Source organism: Budorcas taxicolor, chromosome 5 (genome assembly GCF_023091745.1).
Source record: "Budorcas taxicolor isolate Tak-1 chromosome 5, Takin1.1, whole genome shotgun sequence".
NCBI classification, from domain to species: domain Eukaryota; kingdom Metazoa; phylum Chordata; class Mammalia; order Artiodactyla; family Bovidae; genus Budorcas; species Budorcas taxicolor.
This window is the reverse complement of record NC_068914.1, coordinates 119,374,418-119,392,672: the sequence shown is the minus strand read 5'-3', so window position 1 is coordinate 119,392,672 and position 18,255 is coordinate 119,374,418. Positions and strand designations below refer to the sequence as shown.

The 18,255-nt window shown below is 53.9% G+C and overlaps 1 protein-coding gene across 1 annotated transcript; it reads left to right on the top strand.

Moving 5' to 3' along the window:
* Positions 1-10,650: 10,650 nt before the first annotated feature.
* SSTR3 (somatostatin receptor 3) lies at positions 10,651-11,919 on the top strand. Its single transcript, XM_052641176.1, has one exon. The coding sequence runs from the start codon at positions 10,651-10,653 to the stop codon at positions 11,917-11,919; it is 1,269 nt and encodes a 422-aa protein (XP_052497136.1).
* The last annotated feature ends 6,336 nt before the right edge of the window (positions 11,920-18,255 follow it).

Here is an 18,255-nt window from a genome sequence, read left to right as displayed (position 1 = left end):
ATAAATGGGGTATTTAACAAAACAGAGATAAATACAAGGAGAAATAGCTAATGGGGTGAAATTTCCTCTGGGATAGAGAATGGATCAGGGCCAAAGGAGAACTTTTTTTTTTTTTTTGCTGTTACAAATCTGTTTAGCACCATTGGTTTTTAACATATACTTGCTAACAGTACTTTGATAAAAGCAAATTTAAAATAATTGCATTACAAATAAAAAGGAAGCACAGAGGAGCAAGTTCAGAGGATAGAAAGGCTTCAGAGAAGGCTTCTCTGAGCATCTGACACCCTGAACCTGTTGAAGGATGGTGAGAGAGCCTGGGAACAGCTTGTGCAAAGGGCCTGGGGCATATATGTTTTCTCTGAAGGCCATGTCTCTTAGAAAGAGAGGACGGGTGAGTGGGAAGAGACACAGGCAGAGGCAGCTTAAATGGGTACCCAGCCATGGTGGGGACCGTGGCTTCCATTCTCCAGTTACAGGTAGCCTTACAACGGTCTCAAGGCGGAAGCAACTGACATGACTTGTTTTTAACAGACTCTTTCTCCTTGGTGAGGAGGGGATGAGGGCAGAAGCAGGAGAACCAATAAGAGGTGATGGTGATCTGGCCCAGAAGGGAGCTTTCCGAGATGGAGAGCAGGGACAGGTAGAAAGATGAGAGGTTCAAGTAAAAGCAATAAGGCTTGGTGCCGGGAGGGGCAGAGACAAGCTGACAGGCATTTCCTTCATTTGACCTTTGCATGAAACTTTGGGGCTGGGTGGGAGGTGGGGGCATATGCTACTGAAGAAGAAGGTTTGCAGACAAGTTTCTCAAAGTCGTGCTGCTTCACTGAAGCAGATCAGGGACTCAAACTCACCAGCCCAGTCTGCTAACCCATCTTTTTTGACTGTAGGAAGTGTCCCTGGGAACTGTTGCTGGGTAAAAGAGTTAACTAATTCTCATTCCCTGTGATCTTGTGCAGTAGATGTTTAAGATGATGCACTGCGGTTCAGAGAGGTTAAGTCACATATCTAAGGTCATACAGTCAATAAGTGGCAAAGCTGAGATTCAACCCCAGGAGGACACAGCAGGGGCTGAGGAACCAGAAAAGAAAGTGAAAGTGAAGTTGCTCAGTTGTGTGCAACTCTTTGTGACCCGATGTAGCCTACCAGGCTTCTTGGTCCATGGGATTTTCCATGCAAGATTACCAGAGTGGGTTACCATTTCCTTCTCCAGGGGATCTTCCCGACCCAGGGATCGAACCTGGGTCTTCTGTATTGCGGGCAGACACTTTACCCTCTGAGCCAGGACACCCTTAATAGGGACTCCAGTGACAACAAAACCCAGGGCCTGGGCGGGGAAGGGGTTTTGGCTAATTTCTTCTTATTTGAGAGGACAGATCTCAGTAGCTGCCCAGTGGCCAGCTCTAACCTGCGCATTGTGGAGAAGGAGGAAGAGGATCTATCCTGCTTCTCAGGAATAGGAGGAGTCTGGGCCCCAGTTTTTGGAAAACCACCCGTCTGATGGCAGAGACACAGTCAGTCTTGGGGAGCCCTCTAGGCTGAGGCTGGAGGCATGACCCTAGGTTTGAGGAGGTCAGAGTCTGACGGGGGAGACATAACATTGTTCTGTTTTGGGGAGATGGGCTTGATAGCCCCTCCAGGACACCAGGTAGACGTGACAGACCAAGGTGCCAGGTTCAGGCCCAGGTTAGAGGTGCACCATGGACCTCGGTGCCAAGCAGGGCAGGGCCACTCCGCAGCTCCCAGACACAGCGTCCCAGCTCCCCAGAGCTCACAGGTGTGGAGTTGCAGTTCCTTCTGCCTTGCCATCCCCAGAAGGAGGGGCTGATGAGGGGTTCCAGGGCCACTTCTGTTGAGGGAAGACTCCCTGAGTGGAATTAATGTCTGACTCAGGTCACACTTCCCTTAACCTGGTGCCCGGGATCCCTCACCACCTCTTCAACCTCCAGCTAGTGTTCAGCAGATCGGTCTCCCCTTCTTCGTTTCACTGCAGCCACCCATTCATCCATCCATTCATCCATCCATCCATTCTCTCCTCATTGAATGTGCAGTGCCAGGCTGGTGCCATGTCTGGGGACACCACAGGGACACACACAGAGTCTGCTCTTCTGGAGCTCACAGCCCAGCACAGAAGACACGGAGAGTATCCAAACAAGGGGCACAGCCTGTGAAAAAGCCCACCCGAAAGTATTAGGATGACTAATATTTTCTCACCGGTTCTGGACTGGTGAGCCTTTGAAAACCATACTCCAGATCACAAGACTCCTCTGCTCATGTCCTGCAAGACTCGCAACACATTCGGCCTGAGATGACAAGGCCCCGTGTGTTCTGGCCTCTGCGGCCTCCCTGCCTCCCTCTTCTCCAGCTATGCTGGTCTCCTCCTGGTCCCTCAAACATGCAAGCAGGTCCTTACCTCAGCACAGAGCACAGCCCTTCCCGCCCCATCTCCCTCACCAGCGGAAGGCTTTCCGAGATCACCTGTCTGACGAATGAATGGAGGACAGAGCAGAAGAGTGGCTGAAACAGGCCGGGTGTGCATAACCCTCAGGAAGGTGAAGGAGATCAGCAGAGGAGACTCAGGCAGGCAGCAAGGCCAGGAGGGTGAAAGCCTGCTTGGCTGCAGGGGCTAGGCTTTATTGTGAGCTTCTGAGAAGTTGCTGGAGGGCCTTGGGTGAGAGAGGGACAGGGTCTCTGATGTCACCCCTCATTCCTAGGAGTCTCAGAGCCTACCTGCCCCTTTTGACCTTGTGCACACAGATCACTGATGTCTGGAGGGAGGGCCTTGTTGGGGAATGGGCTCTAGGCAGAAGTGCTGTGTCCCCCATAGTCCTACTCTGTGCTGACTACCACCTCTGCAGGCATTGTCTTGCTGGCTCTCTGAGGGTCTATAACACACGAGCGCTGGGGACCTAGCCACAGAGTCAGTCCAGCCCTGGTCCTGAGGAATGGCCCAGTGTGGAAAGGGGCTTGGTGCATAGCAGGTGTTCAATAAAGATTCCTTCCCTTTTTCCCTCCCTTTCTGGCTTTTACCTCCCCTTGCCTTCTGAGAAGGGGTCAGGCCACCCAAACGGCCAAGGTACTTAAGAAGATGTCTTTGGCACCAAGTCACTTTGCCTCTCCACTCACCAGCTGTGTGATCTGAGCAAACTGCTTGCCCTCCCTGACCCTGGCTTCTCCATCTGGAAACTGGATATGCTAACACTGCTCACCACTGGCGGTGTGGTAGCCACGAGGCTCGGTGATGCAGCCAGTTGGGGATGCACGTTTCATAAAAGAAATGAAAGTGAAAGTCACTCAGTCGTGCCCTACTCTTTGTAACCCCATGGACTACACAGTCCATGCAATTCTCTAGGCCAGAATGCTGGAGTAGATTGCTGTTCCCTTCTCCAGGGGGTCTTCCCAAGCCAGGGATCCAACCCAGGTCTCCTGCATTGCAGGCAGATTCTTCACCAGCTGAGCCACCAGGGAAGCCCAAAAGGCTGTTGTTACTACCTGCTACTGATGCACTTATGATGCTCTTGTTGAAAGAGGAACTTAGGAATGACTGAGTCCCATCTGCCCAGAATCTGGAATCAAGATTGCCAGGAGAAATACCAGCAACCTCACATATGCAGATGATACCATTTTAATGGCAGAAAGAGAAGAGGAACTAAAGAGCCTCTTGATGAAGGTGAAAGAGGAGAGTGAAAAAGCTGGTTTAAAACTCAACATTCAAAAAACGAAGGTCACGGCATCCGGTCCCATCATTTCGTGGCAAATAGAAGGGGAAAAAGTGGGAGCAGTGACAGATTTTATTTTATTGGGTTCCAAAATCACTGTGAATGGTGACTGCAGCCATGAAATTAAAAGGCACTTGTTCCTTGGAAGAAAAGCTGTGATAAACCTGGACAGCATATTAAAAAGCAGAGATATCACTTTGCTGACAAACATAAGTCAAAGCTATGGTTTTTCCAGTAGTTGTGTACGATTGTGAAAGCGGGACCATAAAGAAGGCTGAGTGCCAAAGAATTGATACTTTCAAACTGTGTTGCTGGAGAAGACTCTTGAGAGTCCCTTGGACAGGAGATCAAACTAGTCAGTCTTAAAAGAAAGCAACCCTCGATAGTCATTGGAAGCACTGATGCTGAAGCTGAAGCTCCAATACTTTTGCTACCTGATGTGAAGACCCAACTCACTGGAAAAGACCCTGATGCTGGGAAAGATTGAGGGCAGGAGGAGAAGGGGGCAACAAAGGACGAGTTGGCATCATCGACTCAATGGACATGAGTTTGAGCAAACTCTGGGAGATGGTGAAGGTCAGGGAAGCCTGGCGTGCTGCAGTTCATGGGCTCACAAAGAGTTAGACACGATGTAGCAAGTGAACAACAATCTCGCCATGGTCTGGATGAGGAAACCCTCATGGCCGAGAGAGGGGACAACTTACCTATGGTCACATGGTTGGTTGGCATGAGCTGGGGCAGGGCATCCAGGGGCAATCAGGCCTGTGCTCAAGCTCCAGACAGAAATCTTAAGGGTTGGCAAATATGGTCCAGGGGCCAAGTCTGGCTCACTGCCTGCCTTTTTTTTTTTTTTTTTTTTACAGCCTGCCAGCTAAGGATGGGTTTTACAGAAGACCATTTGCAACTGATTTGAGGAAAGGAGATACTAACTTTGAACTCCAATGAAGCAAAATATTACCCTTCTCCAAAAAAAAGGGGGGGAAAAGAATTCTACTCTTCTCAGTAGTAGAGAAGAGTATCACCAAAAACAAAAAAAAAGTCCTCGATAGCTATTATTATATTTGAAATGTTGTCAGTTGACAGAGTGGGAATTTGTGTTCTCCTGTATACCAGCTTTCATGTTGTCTCTTGGCCCCCAAAGCCTGAAGTAGTTATTCTTTACCCCACCTTTCTATTCCTCACCCTGCCTGGCTGCTCCCCAGACTCAACCAGTCTCAGGGCTGAGAGCCCCCACCCAGCCTCCCGCTGTGGCTGGGGGACCCAGACCATAGCACTGTGGACTCCCCACCCAGTGCTCACCCCACGCTCCCAGCCCTCCTTGCAGCACTGACCTTGGAACCCAGCTGTCGCCCTGGGGGATGTGTGCACCGTGGCCTCGGAGGCGTCCCGCCACTGGCTCTCGGCCCCCAGCTCCCCTGAGTACCACACTCTCCCTTCCAACCCCTTGCAAGAGCCAAGGCCAGCGTGGGTGGCTGAAATCTCCCCGGTAACAAGATCTGTCCCCCCTTCCAGCCTCCTCCCCTAACCTGCTGCCCCTCCTCCCTCATCCGCACCTGCGCTCTGGCCCCTCCTCCCGGCCCCTCCTCCCGGCCCCTCCCGCACCCCCACTGCTGCCCCCTCCTTGCCTGGCTCTCCATGTCACCATCTGTGGCACAATCCTTCTCTGTCACTCTCCCTGCCACCCCCTCCTTCCCCTCCCTCCTTCCCCGCGCTCTCTCCCTGCATCTCTCTCTGCATCCCTCCCTCTGGCCCCTTCTCTGCTCTTTCCTCCTCGTTCTCTTCTCCTGTCACGCATTTCTCATCACTCCCCCTCATTCTGGCTCGCCACCCACTCGCAGTCTTTTCTCTCTGTCTCTCCCTGTCTTTCCACCTCCGACCGACCCCCGTTTCCCCTCTCTTTCTATTGGTTTCTTATAGTCCTCTGTTCCTCATTGCTCTTCTTTTCCTTGGGAGGTTTCTCCCTGCACTCCACCCCCAGCCTCCTGCCTGCAGACCCCCATCTGTGTCCCTTCCCCCCACCACCCAGGACGTGTCCTGCAGTTGGGGGGTGACGCACCAGGCGGTGGGAAGTCAGGGCCGGAGACCAGATGGGAGCGGCTCTGTGGGCAGACGTGGCCGTGGCCGCTGCAGGCCTAGGAGGGGGCCCGGTCCCTCCAGCAGTCTAGAAGTGGGCACTGTGTGGGGATCCCAGCTCAGGGGTGCTCAGGGACGCCTGGGGACTGGGCAGGGAGAGGGGACAGCAGAATGATAACCAGCCTGGCCGCAAGGAGGGAAGCCCTCGCCCCATGGGCAGGTAAGGAGGCTGGGGCCTGGACGGGGTCCCAGAGGGGGGGGTGCTGGAGCCCACCTTCTGCCCAGGATGAACTTGGGAGGCTGGAGCTGGGGGCTGGGAGAGGGTAGGAAGGTCTAGGGAGGAAGGAGGACTTCCTGTGGCTTTCTTGATGGACAGAAGGGTCCTGGGGCCTGGGGGATGGGCATTAATCTTGGAATCTCATATCATGACTCCAGAATCTCGGAATCACAAAACAGCAGTGTCGGAGCTGGACAAACCAGATGCCTCATGGCATTTAGCTTAAGTGCCAGCTTTCCTGAGCTCCCCTTCTGGACTGGGCACTGTGCTCAGCACACTCCCATTTAATCTTTACAACAACCCTGGAAGGTGGGTACACTCATCTTCATTTTAATAGGAGGAAATTGAGGTCCAGAGGTGGGAAGTGAGTTGTCCAAGGTCACACAGAAATTTGGCATCGTTCCTTTGTGGCAGACCCTAAGTCCCCAACCTAAGGGCTGTGGGCTTGTAGGCTGTACTCCTGGGGGTCAGGTCTGAAGTGGGCACAGACCATCGGAGCCTCTTCCTGAGGGGCAGGCCCAGGGGAGCAGAGAGCAAGCAGAATGCGGAGTCAGCCAGGGACCATCAGGCTGCATTGTCCAGGGCTGTCTCAGTCCTTGTTATCTCTCAGCCCAAGGCCTTCAGGGAAGTGCAAAACCAGGAGGCACAGACGGTTTAGTAATACGCAGAGCTGGGCTCAACTTCTGGCCTCCCACTTACCAGATGCGTGACCTTGTACAACTTACAGAACTTCTCTGAGCCTCAACTTTCTCCTCTCTAAAAACCCTCCCTCTTGGGCTTGGCGAGGATCTCATGATGTGTGTTTGAGGCCTATCCCAGGAGCATCCTCCCACCTGGCTTTAAGTTCTACTTGCTGAACTTCTTGGTCTGTTCACATCTGTGATGCTCTGGGTGCTGCCCTGGGTGCTGTGCTGGGTGCTAAGGTTACAGGTACAAATAACTCCGGGTCCAGTGCCTAAATGCCAGCAATCTAGAAGGGAAGAGGGTGGGATATAGACAAATGGAGAATGATCTGGCATCCATGAGGGCCGTTCTGAATTGCTGTGGGGCTCAGGGCAGCCACTCACCCTCTCTGGACCCTTGTTCCCTCTGGAAAAGTCTTCCAAGGAGTCTGTCCCCAGTTTTCAGGCAAGCTTGTGCCAAAGATAAACCAGACAGGGAGAAAAAGGCCCTTCTCTCCAAAGGATGAACCAGATCATGCACAGTACCCCACCTCCTTAAAAGGCAGCATCTAAATTGCAGGTCTGACTTACACCCGAGGAAAGGTATAATTTCCTCGCTTCTGGCACTCTGGCCTGTTAAACTTTGACAGGGAAGATGCACCCAGATAAAGGCGGAGGCAAGGAGTCTTCCAGGGGCGCCAGGGGCTCTGGGAGGGGCTATTTAATTCTCCTGCAGGAAGACAGGGCCTGGCTGGTACACTGTGTTCCTGCCAAGGCTGTGTGTTAGCACGTGTGCGTGTGTGTGTGGGTGCACAGGTGTGTGTCTGGGCAGGAGACGCCATCCTCAGAGCTCACTCTCAAGCTTCCCCCAGGGGATCTGTCCCTGCAGCCTGGAAATTAGGTTTGCCTGGCTCACTGCTCCTCTCTTAGGAGACTCCCTCCTCCAGCCCTGGGCTGTGATTGGCCACCTGACAGGGATGCTATAAAGAGGATCTGCACACAAGGAGGCGAGGTGGATGGATTGGTGACGTAGAGCTCCCCAGCCAAGGAGGTGTGGACTCTTAAGTTCCCAGATTCACAATTCTGGGTCTAAGGGCTGATTCCAGCATTCAGGAAATCTGAACTTCTCCAATTCAAAGACACAGAGTCTAAAAATCTATGACTCTACAAGTCAGTTCTAAGACTCTAAAATTCAATTTTTAAGTCTCTAAGGGTCTAGGGATTTGGATCCATGATCTTAATAGTTCAAGAGCCTAAGGAGCAGTAAGGAGAGTTCTGAATATGCTAGTAAGAAAGCTGAATGCCAGCTGGTTTCCCTGACCAGTTATGATCCTAAAATAAGTGCCTTCTCTAGGCCTGACCTCAGTTTGCCGGCCTGTGAAATGGATGGGTCGGGAGTTGGTATAATGAATCCTCCCAGCTTTGCCCCTTCCCAACTGTGTGAGCTGAGCGCACAGCCTCATTTGGTCCCTGTGTGTACTGTGGGGACAACCTAGTGCCTTCTTCATAAGACCCTATACGATGCTGCACGTCACTGCTGAGCCTGGAGCCTGGAGTCGGTGCTCAGTCCCCAGGGACTGGCAGTACTGTTAAGATCCTATGAACCCACCATTCAGACTGCCCCTCAACTAGGGCCTGGGGTGACGGGAGGTTGAGGGCTATCCTGAGGCTTGGAGGAGCAAGGAGCGGGTGCTCTGAGCCCAGTCAGCCTGGGGAAGCATCAGGAGGAGCCCGGGCGAAAGGGGTTCTTACCCATTTTTGGCATTGCCCTGCCTGCTCAGAGTCCTTGGAAAATCCAGGTCACTGGGCAAGGGCAATCAGACATGCTCACCCTCCTAGAGGCGTCTGCTCTGAGTTGGGGTGCCTCCCCTTTGAAGGAGCTTCACATCTGAAAAGCCATGTCAGGACAGGGCAGTGAAGACCATAGGTCCTGCTGAAGGCATTTCAGGTCCAGGGCTGGGCAGGCAGGGGGACACTGGAGGAAGTTTCCCCTGAGAGCTTTCTTTCTCCTTTGGGGTTTCCCTAGGGAGTCAGGGAAGCCAGCAGCCGAGGGACTTGGGGAGGAGGCATCATTTGGAAAAGGGAGAAAGTCCAGTCCCAGAGGAGGCTCTGGCCTTCAGTCCTGGCCTATAACTGGGTCTCCAGAGAGCCAGGGAGTCCTGCTGAGGAGGCGAGGGCATCCTAGGCCAGGGGCCCTTCCCCAGCAGGGCCTGGATCCCCTCCGTCAGCAGTTCATCCTCCCTTCGTGTCGAGATTTGTCCACCCAGGGTTCCTCTGATTCACTCAGTGCCTCAGACACTGAGACAGAACTTATGTGGAAGGGACGCAGGAAAGGACCAGAGCTGAATATGAGCATCTCCACACTTAAGGAGAGTCAAGTCCAGCAGAGACGCCGGGAGGAGGCCTGGCTCCTCATAACACAGGAGAAGTGCAGTAAGAAGGTGCTCACACAGTGGGTGGGGTGCTGGTTCCCACTGAGCTGCTGGGCAAGCTCTTACCCACACTTCAAGGCCTCCTTGAAGTGCCCTCTTCTCAGAGGAGCCCACCCCACTGGTACAGGGGGGAGCTGACTATTCTTGTCCTCACCTCCAATGTGTTATGAATTTCTCCACCATCAGTCAACCTTGGGAGCAGGAGGGACAGCAGCCGCCCAACCCCAGGTTCACAGTCCATCATCCTAGGCAGGGCCTTTGTAGGGGGCGTGGTGGGATGGGCCAGGCCGAGAGGATCCTCAGGGGCTTTGATTCCCAGGGAAGAGGACACCTCTGAGTGTTTGGTTCTTAACTGCATTCAGAATCTGAGGAATCGGATGAATGCGCTGGCCTCTGCCCAGAAAATACAAGGAGGTGTTGTTACCTTTCACTGGAGTTTGGGCAGGGGGTGGGGGCTGGTTATGGATCCGCTGAAGTTCATCTAGAGACTTGGGCTCAACACTGAGGATGGGTGACACGCAGCAGTGTTTTCAAGTGCGCGAGCTGAGACCTGTTGGGGGTGTCTTAGTCTGTCCGGCTTGCTCTAACAGAATCCCATAGACTGGGTGGTTTATACACAACAGAAATTGATTCCTCACCATTCTGGAGGTGGGGAAACCCAAAATCAAGGTGCCAGGAGATTCAATATATGGTGAGGACCTGCTTCCTGGTTTCCAGCTGGCTGTTTTCTAGCTGTTTCCTCCCATGGCAGAAGGGACCTAGGACCTTTCTTCAGAAGAGCACTAATCCCATTCACAAGGACTCTACCCCTGTGTCCTAATCACCCCCCACCGCAGCCCTCCCTCCTAACACCATCACACTGGAGGTTAGGGTTTTAATATATCATTTAGGGGTAGGAAGGACACAGTCTATCTCAGAGTCTATCTCAGTGGCTGAGCCACTTGGCTCTCTGCCAGTAAGGCGATCATATGTAGAAAGGGCACATATTGTGTTATGGAAGAGTATGACATCACTGAGTTGCAATATAAAAGGCACTGGTGTCAAAAACATTTGAAAAGGGCTGGTATAGAGAAAAGGACCTATGTTGTCAGCAGCTGAATGAATGATCCACTCGCCCCTTTACTGAAACATTTGTGGGATACTCGTCCTGTACACAGGGGAAGGGACCAGGCCTCTGCTGGTCTTGCCCTCTGGAGCAGGCAAGCCCAAGTCCCCTGCTGCACCCCTACTGCGTCACATAGGGTGTTCACTTTACCCCTCTAAGATTCAGTTTTATTGTCTGAGAAGTGGGGCTATCTTGCCAGCCTCCATGACTGGCCTGTGCAGAATGAATGAATGACTTGTCCAACTCTGGGCAGGTGCCCAGGGAGTCTCCAAGTTCAGTGTGATCGGGGAGGGGCCACGGAGAGAAAGTCATGCCCTGCCCTGACCAAGCTGTGTCCTCCCTCCTCCAGGCCAATAGCTGGCTGCTGACCCACCCTCTCTTGGCCATGAACACCCCTGGCTCCCTTTCACCGGTGCCCGTGACCTCGGAACCCGGGAACACCTCCTCAGCCTGGCCCCCAGATGCAGTCCTCGGAAATGCGTCCACAGCATCAAGTGCGGCAGGGCTGGCTGTCAGCGGCATTCTAATCCCACTGGTCTATCTGGTGGTGTGCGTGGTGGGCCTGCTGGGCAACTCCCTGGTCATCTACGTGGTCCTGCGACAGACGGCCACCCCATCGGTCACCAATGTCTACATCCTCAACCTGGCGCTGGCCGATGAGCTTTTCATGCTGGGGCTGCCCTTCCTGGCTGCCCAGAATGCTCTGTCCTACTGGCCCTTCGGCTCCCTCATGTGCCGCCTGGTCATGGCTGTGGATGGCATCAACCAGTTCACCAGCATCTTCTGCCTCACGGTCATGAGCGTGGACCGCTACCTGGCCGTGGTGCACCCCACCCGCTCAGCCCGCTGGCGCACGGCGCCCGTGGCCCGCACAGTCAGTGCGGCCGTCTGGGTGGCCTCGGCCGTAGTGGTGCTGCCCGTGGTGGTCTTCTCGGGCGTGCCCCGCGGCATGAGCACCTGCCACATGCAGTGGCCCGAGCCGGCGGCTGCCTGGCGGGCTGGCTTCATCATCTACACGGCCGCGCTGGGCTTCTTTGGGCCGCTGCTGGTCATCTGCCTCTGCTACCTGCTTATCGTGGTCAAGGTGCGCTCCGCCGGGCGGCGGGTGCGGGCCCCCTCGTGCCAGCGGCGGCGGCATTCTGAGCGCAAGGTCACGCGCATGGTGGTGGCCGTGGTGGCGCTCTTCGTCCTCTGCTGGATGCCCTTCTACGTGCTCAACATCATCAACGTGGTGTGCCCGCTGCCCGAGGAGCCTGCCTTCTTCGGCCTCTATTTCCTGGTGGTGGCCCTGCCCTACGCCAACAGCTGTGCCAACCCCATCCTTTATGGCTTCCTCTCCTACCGCTTCAAGCAGGGCTTCCGACGGGCTCTGCTGAGGCCCTCCCGCCGTGTGCAAAACCAGGAGCCTCCCGTGGGGCCTCCGGAGAAGACAGAGGAGGAAGAGGAGGATGGAGACGGGGAGGACCGGCACAAGGGAGCAGGGAAGCCGGGGGGCTGGGGGGAGATGAATGGCCGGGTCAACCAGATCATACAGCCAGGTCCCAGTGGACAGGAGCGGCCTCCCAGCAGCACCACCAGCAAGGAGCATCAGTTCCTACCCCAAGAACCCTCGGCTGGGGAGAAATCCGACACGCTGCACATCAGCTATCTCTAGAGGCCTGTGGAGGGCCAGGGTAGCCTGAGGAATGGGTAAAGACTGTGGGTGCACCTAGGGTGTGCCACCCGAGGTAGCAGGGGCCCATGATGGAATATTTGGAGGCCTGGGCTCTAATCCCCTTGCTGTGTGACTTACTGTGTGACCTTAGATAGGTGGCTTCCCCCTCTCTGGGCCTTGTTTTCTCCTCTGTGACTCAGGGATGGGAGACAGCAGCCTGGATGAGCTCTATCCGATTAAAAATCTGGAGGGGCATCACCACTGGGCTGATCTTCCTGAATAGGGTCAGGATAAGGGAGGGGGTGGAACTTCCCTGGTGGCTCAGGGGTAAAGAATCTGCCTGCAATCAGGAGCCACAGGAGATGAGGGTTCGATCCCTGGGTCAGGAAGTTCCCCTGGAGGAGGGCATGGCAAGCCATTCCACTATTCTTGCCAGGAGAATCCCATGGACAGAGAAGCCTGGTGGGCTGCATTCCACAAGGTCGCAAAGAGTCAGACACGACTAAAGCAACTTGGCACGCACAGCACGAACAAGGGGAGAGGCAGAGTTGGGCTCTCCGCTTCAGAGACAGAGCACCCTGAATATTGGCCCTCAGAAGGGTAAACCAGGGCCTTGGATTTCCTGGGCTCAGTCAGGTTCACAAAAGAGGGAGCGGGGCCCAGTCGTCACAGGGGTCAGTACTGCAGCCCCATGTGGGAGGAAGTCTTCCCCAGTAGGGAGAAGGGGTGTGAGACTGCCCAGGCCGCACGTCAGCTCTGCTCCTCTTGCTGCAAGGCCAAGGGCCAGCCCTTCTCCTCTCTGGACCTCAGGCCTCACCTGCTGAACAACCTGATAACCTCCAGGCCTTCTTGGTCCAGATGGTCAGTACCAGGACTCCTGTGTTCCTGGACAAGAGAAGAGGCCGATTTTCCAGGAAGCTAATTAAGTCCAGCTTCATGGTCCCTGACTGCTTGGGCCCTTCTGAGGCTCTGAGTCTAATTTTGTCTTTGTAATTTTGTATTTCTTTTCTTAAACAGGACCCCATACTGCACAGGCCCCCCAAAGGCTAGCTCAGGCCCTGTTGGGGGCAGCTGATCAACCCTCAAAGCATCTTGCTTTGGTCCTATGGCTGGAGGGGATCTCTGGGTTTTGAGGGCTCAGGAGCCTTCTCATAGGAGAAATTCTCCCTGCTTCTCCCCTCTCATTGACTAAGGCAGGGACCTGGCCTGGGCGGACTGGCACGGAAAGGCAGAACGTCTAAATAGAACTGGAAAGAAGAGGAAGAAGAGGAGGAGGGAGAGGGGAAGAAAAAGAAGGAAGAGAAGGGGGAAGAGGGGGAAGGAAGAAAAAGTGGAGGTCAGATCTGTCTCATGACCTTGGGGCAACGTTGGCCCCCCTGGGCTGAGCTCAGCGGCAACATCAATGAAACTGGGTTGCCAGTCAGTGCCTGGCCTGATCAAGCTCAAGGAAAGGATGCCATCAGGATGGAAAAGCTAATGCCCTGAAAAGTATGGGGCCAGCAACCCTTGAGGGCCTGCAGTGCACTGGAGTGTTGGGCCTTGATGGGAACTGGGGGCAGAGCTGAGAAGCAGGGCCTGGCTCCCCGGAGAGGTTGGGAGGAGTGGTGTGGCCCTGGCAGGCTGGGGAGCAGGCCTCCCGTTCTTTCACATTCCCCAGGTCCAGGTCGGGAAGGCTCAAGGAAGAAAAGACTAGAGGAGGCTGGAGGGAGACCATAGGGAGGGGCCATTGTCCAAGGTTGGGCCTGGGCTGGCCTGGACTCCCTCTCCGAGATGACCCCTTAGAGCCACAGCGAGACTGGTTCTGAGGAAGGTGGCACCTCTTGCTAAATCTCCCAACCCCCACCTTTCAGAGGGTAGGGGGTCCTCAGAGAAAACGTGGGAGACCTCCAGATCCTGTCCAGCCTTGCCCTCTCTGGGCCTCAGTTTCCCCCTCATAAAATGGCAGTGGTTGTCCCGGTTTGCCTGCCTCCTGGGATTTGGGAAGAAAAAGAGTCATCTGGGGTAAACTTCCATGTACGCTGCAGTGGGTGAGGCTGGGGCATAACAGATTATAGAGTGGAGGCAGCCTCCTCCTTTCTCATGGAGTGGCTTCTCTGTCTTCCAGTCCTTGGGGGTAAGGACACTACAGGATACAAGGAAGGGAAGTTGAGGTTCAGAGGCCAAGAATCGGGGGGCGGGGCTTGGGGGAGAGTGAGGCCCCATCAGGCGGAAGGAAGTGGACAAAACTAGAGCTTGTACAGAGGTTGGAGGCTGGAGGGCCAGTCCTCATTCTAGGGTTCCCGAGGAGGGGCTGGGGGTCTGAGGGAAGAGGACCCCTGGCATTCCAGCATTTCCTGCTTTCCTGATTCCGGGGGCAAGTGAGCCACTTCTACAAGGGTGGCTGCGAGGCCCCTTAGGAAAATTCTGACCCGCACTCTTGTCAATAAAGTTGGTGACACGTGACGACCGGCCTGGGCCAACTGCTCTGACTAGCACTGTGTTTCAGATTGGTGTGCCTGAGTAGGGGTGTGTCCATGCATGCCTTTCTATCCGGATACTCCTCTCCCGTTTCTCAGCTCTGCATGCCCAGGCCTCCTTGTGTATTGCCTTCCAGAGTCCTGGTCCTCCAGGAGTCATGGAAGATGCTCCTGACAAGCCGCAGCCTATATCCTTAGAGAGCTTGATCCAAAAGCAGTAACCCTACTCTTTGGCTGTGTCCAAGTTTCAGACCTCATAGAAGAGAGCTGATTGGTTCTAATTGGGTCACACGATGGCCATATGGATAGATCAAAGGTGATAGAATGCCATGATTGGTCAGATGTGGGTCATAAGTCCATCTTTCCAGCTACAAAGAAGGCGGGACACTGTGACGGACAGTTTGGCCTGACCAGTGGGGTAGGAATTAGGTCAGGGACAGACTCTCAATGGCAGGGCGAAATGACACAGGCAGCAGCAGCAGCAGGATGGAGGAGGGGTGTGTAAATACAGTGGCAGGCCACACAGTAGGTGCTCAGGCATCTTGGCCATATCCTCGAGGGAGGGTGCCTGGGGTGAAGCACAGGGCCTGCTGTGTGTGGCAGTTGTGCACGGGCTGGGAGCAGAGGGACTGCTGGCAGCCAAGGTTGTGTGGGGAGTGGGGTCTTGGCTAGGGTCACGTCTCTGGAGCCCACAGCCCTCCAGCTCCCCTGACTTCCTATGTGTCACTCACTACCTGTGCACACACATGTGCGTGTGGGAGGGGGAGTGTCCTACTAGCCTTGTGCTTCCAGGCAGGGTTCAAGCCTGATGTATCCATGTTCCCAGGGCCTGGCAATGCTGTGGGCCCTTCATAAGATGATTTGGGATAAGTGAGTGAATGGGAGAAACTCCATTTCACAGTTCCAGGGGGAAATTTTCACACTGTTACTCTAGCTTCCTTTGGTTGGTACAATGTGCTTGTTGTTGTTCGGTCACTCAGTCGTGTCCGACTCTTTGTGACCCCATGAACTGCAGCATGCCAGGCTTCCCTGCATCACCAACTCCTGGAGTTGCTCAAACTCATGTCCTTGAGTCAGTGATGCCATCCAATCATCTCATCCTCTGTCATCCCCTTCTCCTCCTGCCTTCTATCTTTCCCAGCATCAGGGTCTTCCAATGAGTCAGCTCTTGGCATCAGGTGGCCAAAGCATTGGAGCTTCAGCTTCAGCAACAGTCCTTCCAATGAATATTCAGGGTTGATTTCCTTTAGGGTTGACTGGTTTGATCTCTTTGCAGTCCAAGGGACTCTCAAGACTCTTCTCCAACACCAAAGTTTGAAAGCATCAATTCTTTGGTGCACTGTGGTGACCCTGAATAAATGTGGGAAGAATCGAGGGGGTGGAAAGAGTCATACGGGGGTTTGGGGTTAGAATCTGTGGCTTATGGGAACCACAGGGGCTATGGGTTCAGGGGAGGCTCTGGAGCTGTGAGCCCAAGCAGGCAGGAAGGGGTGGTGATGGTCCTCCCTGCCTGATTCCTTCTCTCCAGATGTCCAAGTTGCTCAAGACATCCAAGACCCAAGACCTTACCTTAAACTTGTCTCTCAGAGGCAGTTGCCAGGCAACAGCCCATGGCTTGGACTAGGACTTCATACATCAGCCTCAGCACCAGCAGAAAGGAGTCTGCAGGGCTGGGACAAGGAAGCCAAGGACCCAGGGCTACAGCCCTTTTCACCTCCAAGGAGTGGGGGAGACAGAGGCCACTGTCCCATACAGAAGGGACAGCCTGGGTTCCAAAGGACTCCAGACACAGAAGAAAGCACTCTAAAGACAGCAAGAACTCCAGGTATAAGGTGAGGGGAGTTGTACAAGGCCACAGTCCCATCAAAACACCAGGGTGCTCCTCTGTGGCTGGCAGGCCCTGGTGAGACTTGGTGAGTCTACTGGAAGGCCAGAGGGCAAACACATCCCTTAAACGTCTTAAGACCCAAAGTCAGGAGACCCGGGAGGCAGGCCCACTCTGCCACACACCTACCACGTGGCCTTGGCCATTCACTTGACCTCTTTGGGCAAAGTTCCTTAAGTTGACAAAGGTTTTCCTGCGTGTAAGGCCCCGACACTGGACTGGGAGTACAGCAGAGGGAAATAGACGCGGTTCCCATGCTTGTGGCTCTCACAGGCAGCCACCCAGGTAAGCGGACTACTAACCAGCGGGAATGCTAGTGCAGTGCGCTCTGGACGAACACAGCTGGGGGGAGGGGTCTGTGCTGGGGGTGGCGCTGAGAGCAGAGGGTGAGCCTGAGTGTGTCTAGCAGGGGGACAGTATGTGCTAAGGCCCTGGGGTCGGAGAAAGGCAGTGAATGAAAGGGAGAAAGGCCCAGTTCAGGGACAGAAGTTGTGTCCGACAGGACCTCCTAGGAAGTTAACTTCCACTGTGCATCGAATTGTGTCCCTCTTCCTCAAATTCATATGAAACCCTAACCTTCAGTACCTCCAGATGTAACTTTATTTGGAAATAAGATCCTTCCAGTCTTAAGGAGTTCAGATGACATTACCCTGGAGTAAGATGGATCTCTTTCAGTATGACTGGTGTTCTTAAAAAAGGGAAGATCAGGACACAGACACAATCATGGGGAAAATGCTGGGTGATGCACCCAAGGGTCAGTGCCAAAGACAGCCAGAAAACCACCGGAAACTGGGAGAGACGTCTGGAACATGTCCATCCTCTCAACCCTCAGAAGGAAGCAGCCTTGCCTGACACCTTGGTCTTGGACTTCCAGCCTCCAGAGCTATGAGAAAATACATTTGGGTTGTTTAAATCACCTAGTTTGTGGTAGTTCAGTCCAGCAGTCCTGGCAAACTAATACAATTACCACCTGCAAAACAAAGCCAGCATCCCTGCCTCTCCCGGGCCTCTGGAAGACCTTGGACATTATCATTCATTCATGTCTTCATTTAACAAGTGTTTATAGAACAGCTGCCGAATGTGAAAAGCAGAAGGTAGAGAAATACAAGGCCTGTCTTCAGGGGCGAAGGAAGTCACATTGAACATAAGAGATAAAGGGGTGGTTCTTAAGCCCCTGCAATCTGGAACTGTCTAGTTTTGAATCCCCACTCATCCATTCACTAGCTGTTTGATTAACCTTTCTGTGCCTCAGTTTCCGTCTCTCTGAGATGAAGATGAGGCTAGACATCTATGTTAAGAAGATTATGTGAGTAGTACAGTCGATTGTACAGGGCTTCACTGGTGGCTCAGACAGTAAAGAATCTGCTTGCAACATGGGAGACCCAGGTTTGATTCCTGGGTTGGGAAGATCCCCCGGAGAAGGGAATGGCTACCCACTCCAGTATTCTTGCCTGAAAAATCCCATGGACAGAGGAGCCTGGTGGGCTACAGTCAATGGGGTCGCAAAGAGCTGGACACAACTGAGTAACTAGCACTTCACTTTCACAGTGCATTGTAGGTACTATGTATTAAATAAACCTTGAGTAATGCTTTAACAAAAGTGAGAAGCCATCCATGGGTGGGGGTGGTAATCTTGCTGGAGGGGTTATAGCCCAGCCAAGCATCAAGAGGGAACTGGAGTTTGTGCTCTGGGAAGAAGCGGGAAAGATGTTCACAGTACGACTGAACAGCTCTCATATCCATTTTACACCTGAAGACAGTGAGGCCTGGGATGGTCACATGATTCACCCATGGTCTCAGCACCAGAGGCAGACCAAGAACCCCATTTTCCTAGTCTCCAGTCCAGCACCTATAGTTTTTAGAAACTACGAAAATGAAGGTGAGTGTGGCAGGAGTGATGCTGGGTGTGGAAAGAACTTGGAGGCCAATGGTGTCAGCTCCCCCTTGGCAGCCACTGGTGGTGACAGGCGATGTCCTTGAGCAAGACTCAGCAGC

Excerpts from the sequence above, each read along its gene's own strand:
- SSTR3 (XM_052641176.1), top strand. The coding sequence starts at position 10,651 with ATGAACACCCCTGGCTCCCTTTCACCGGTGCCCGTGACCTCGGAACCC.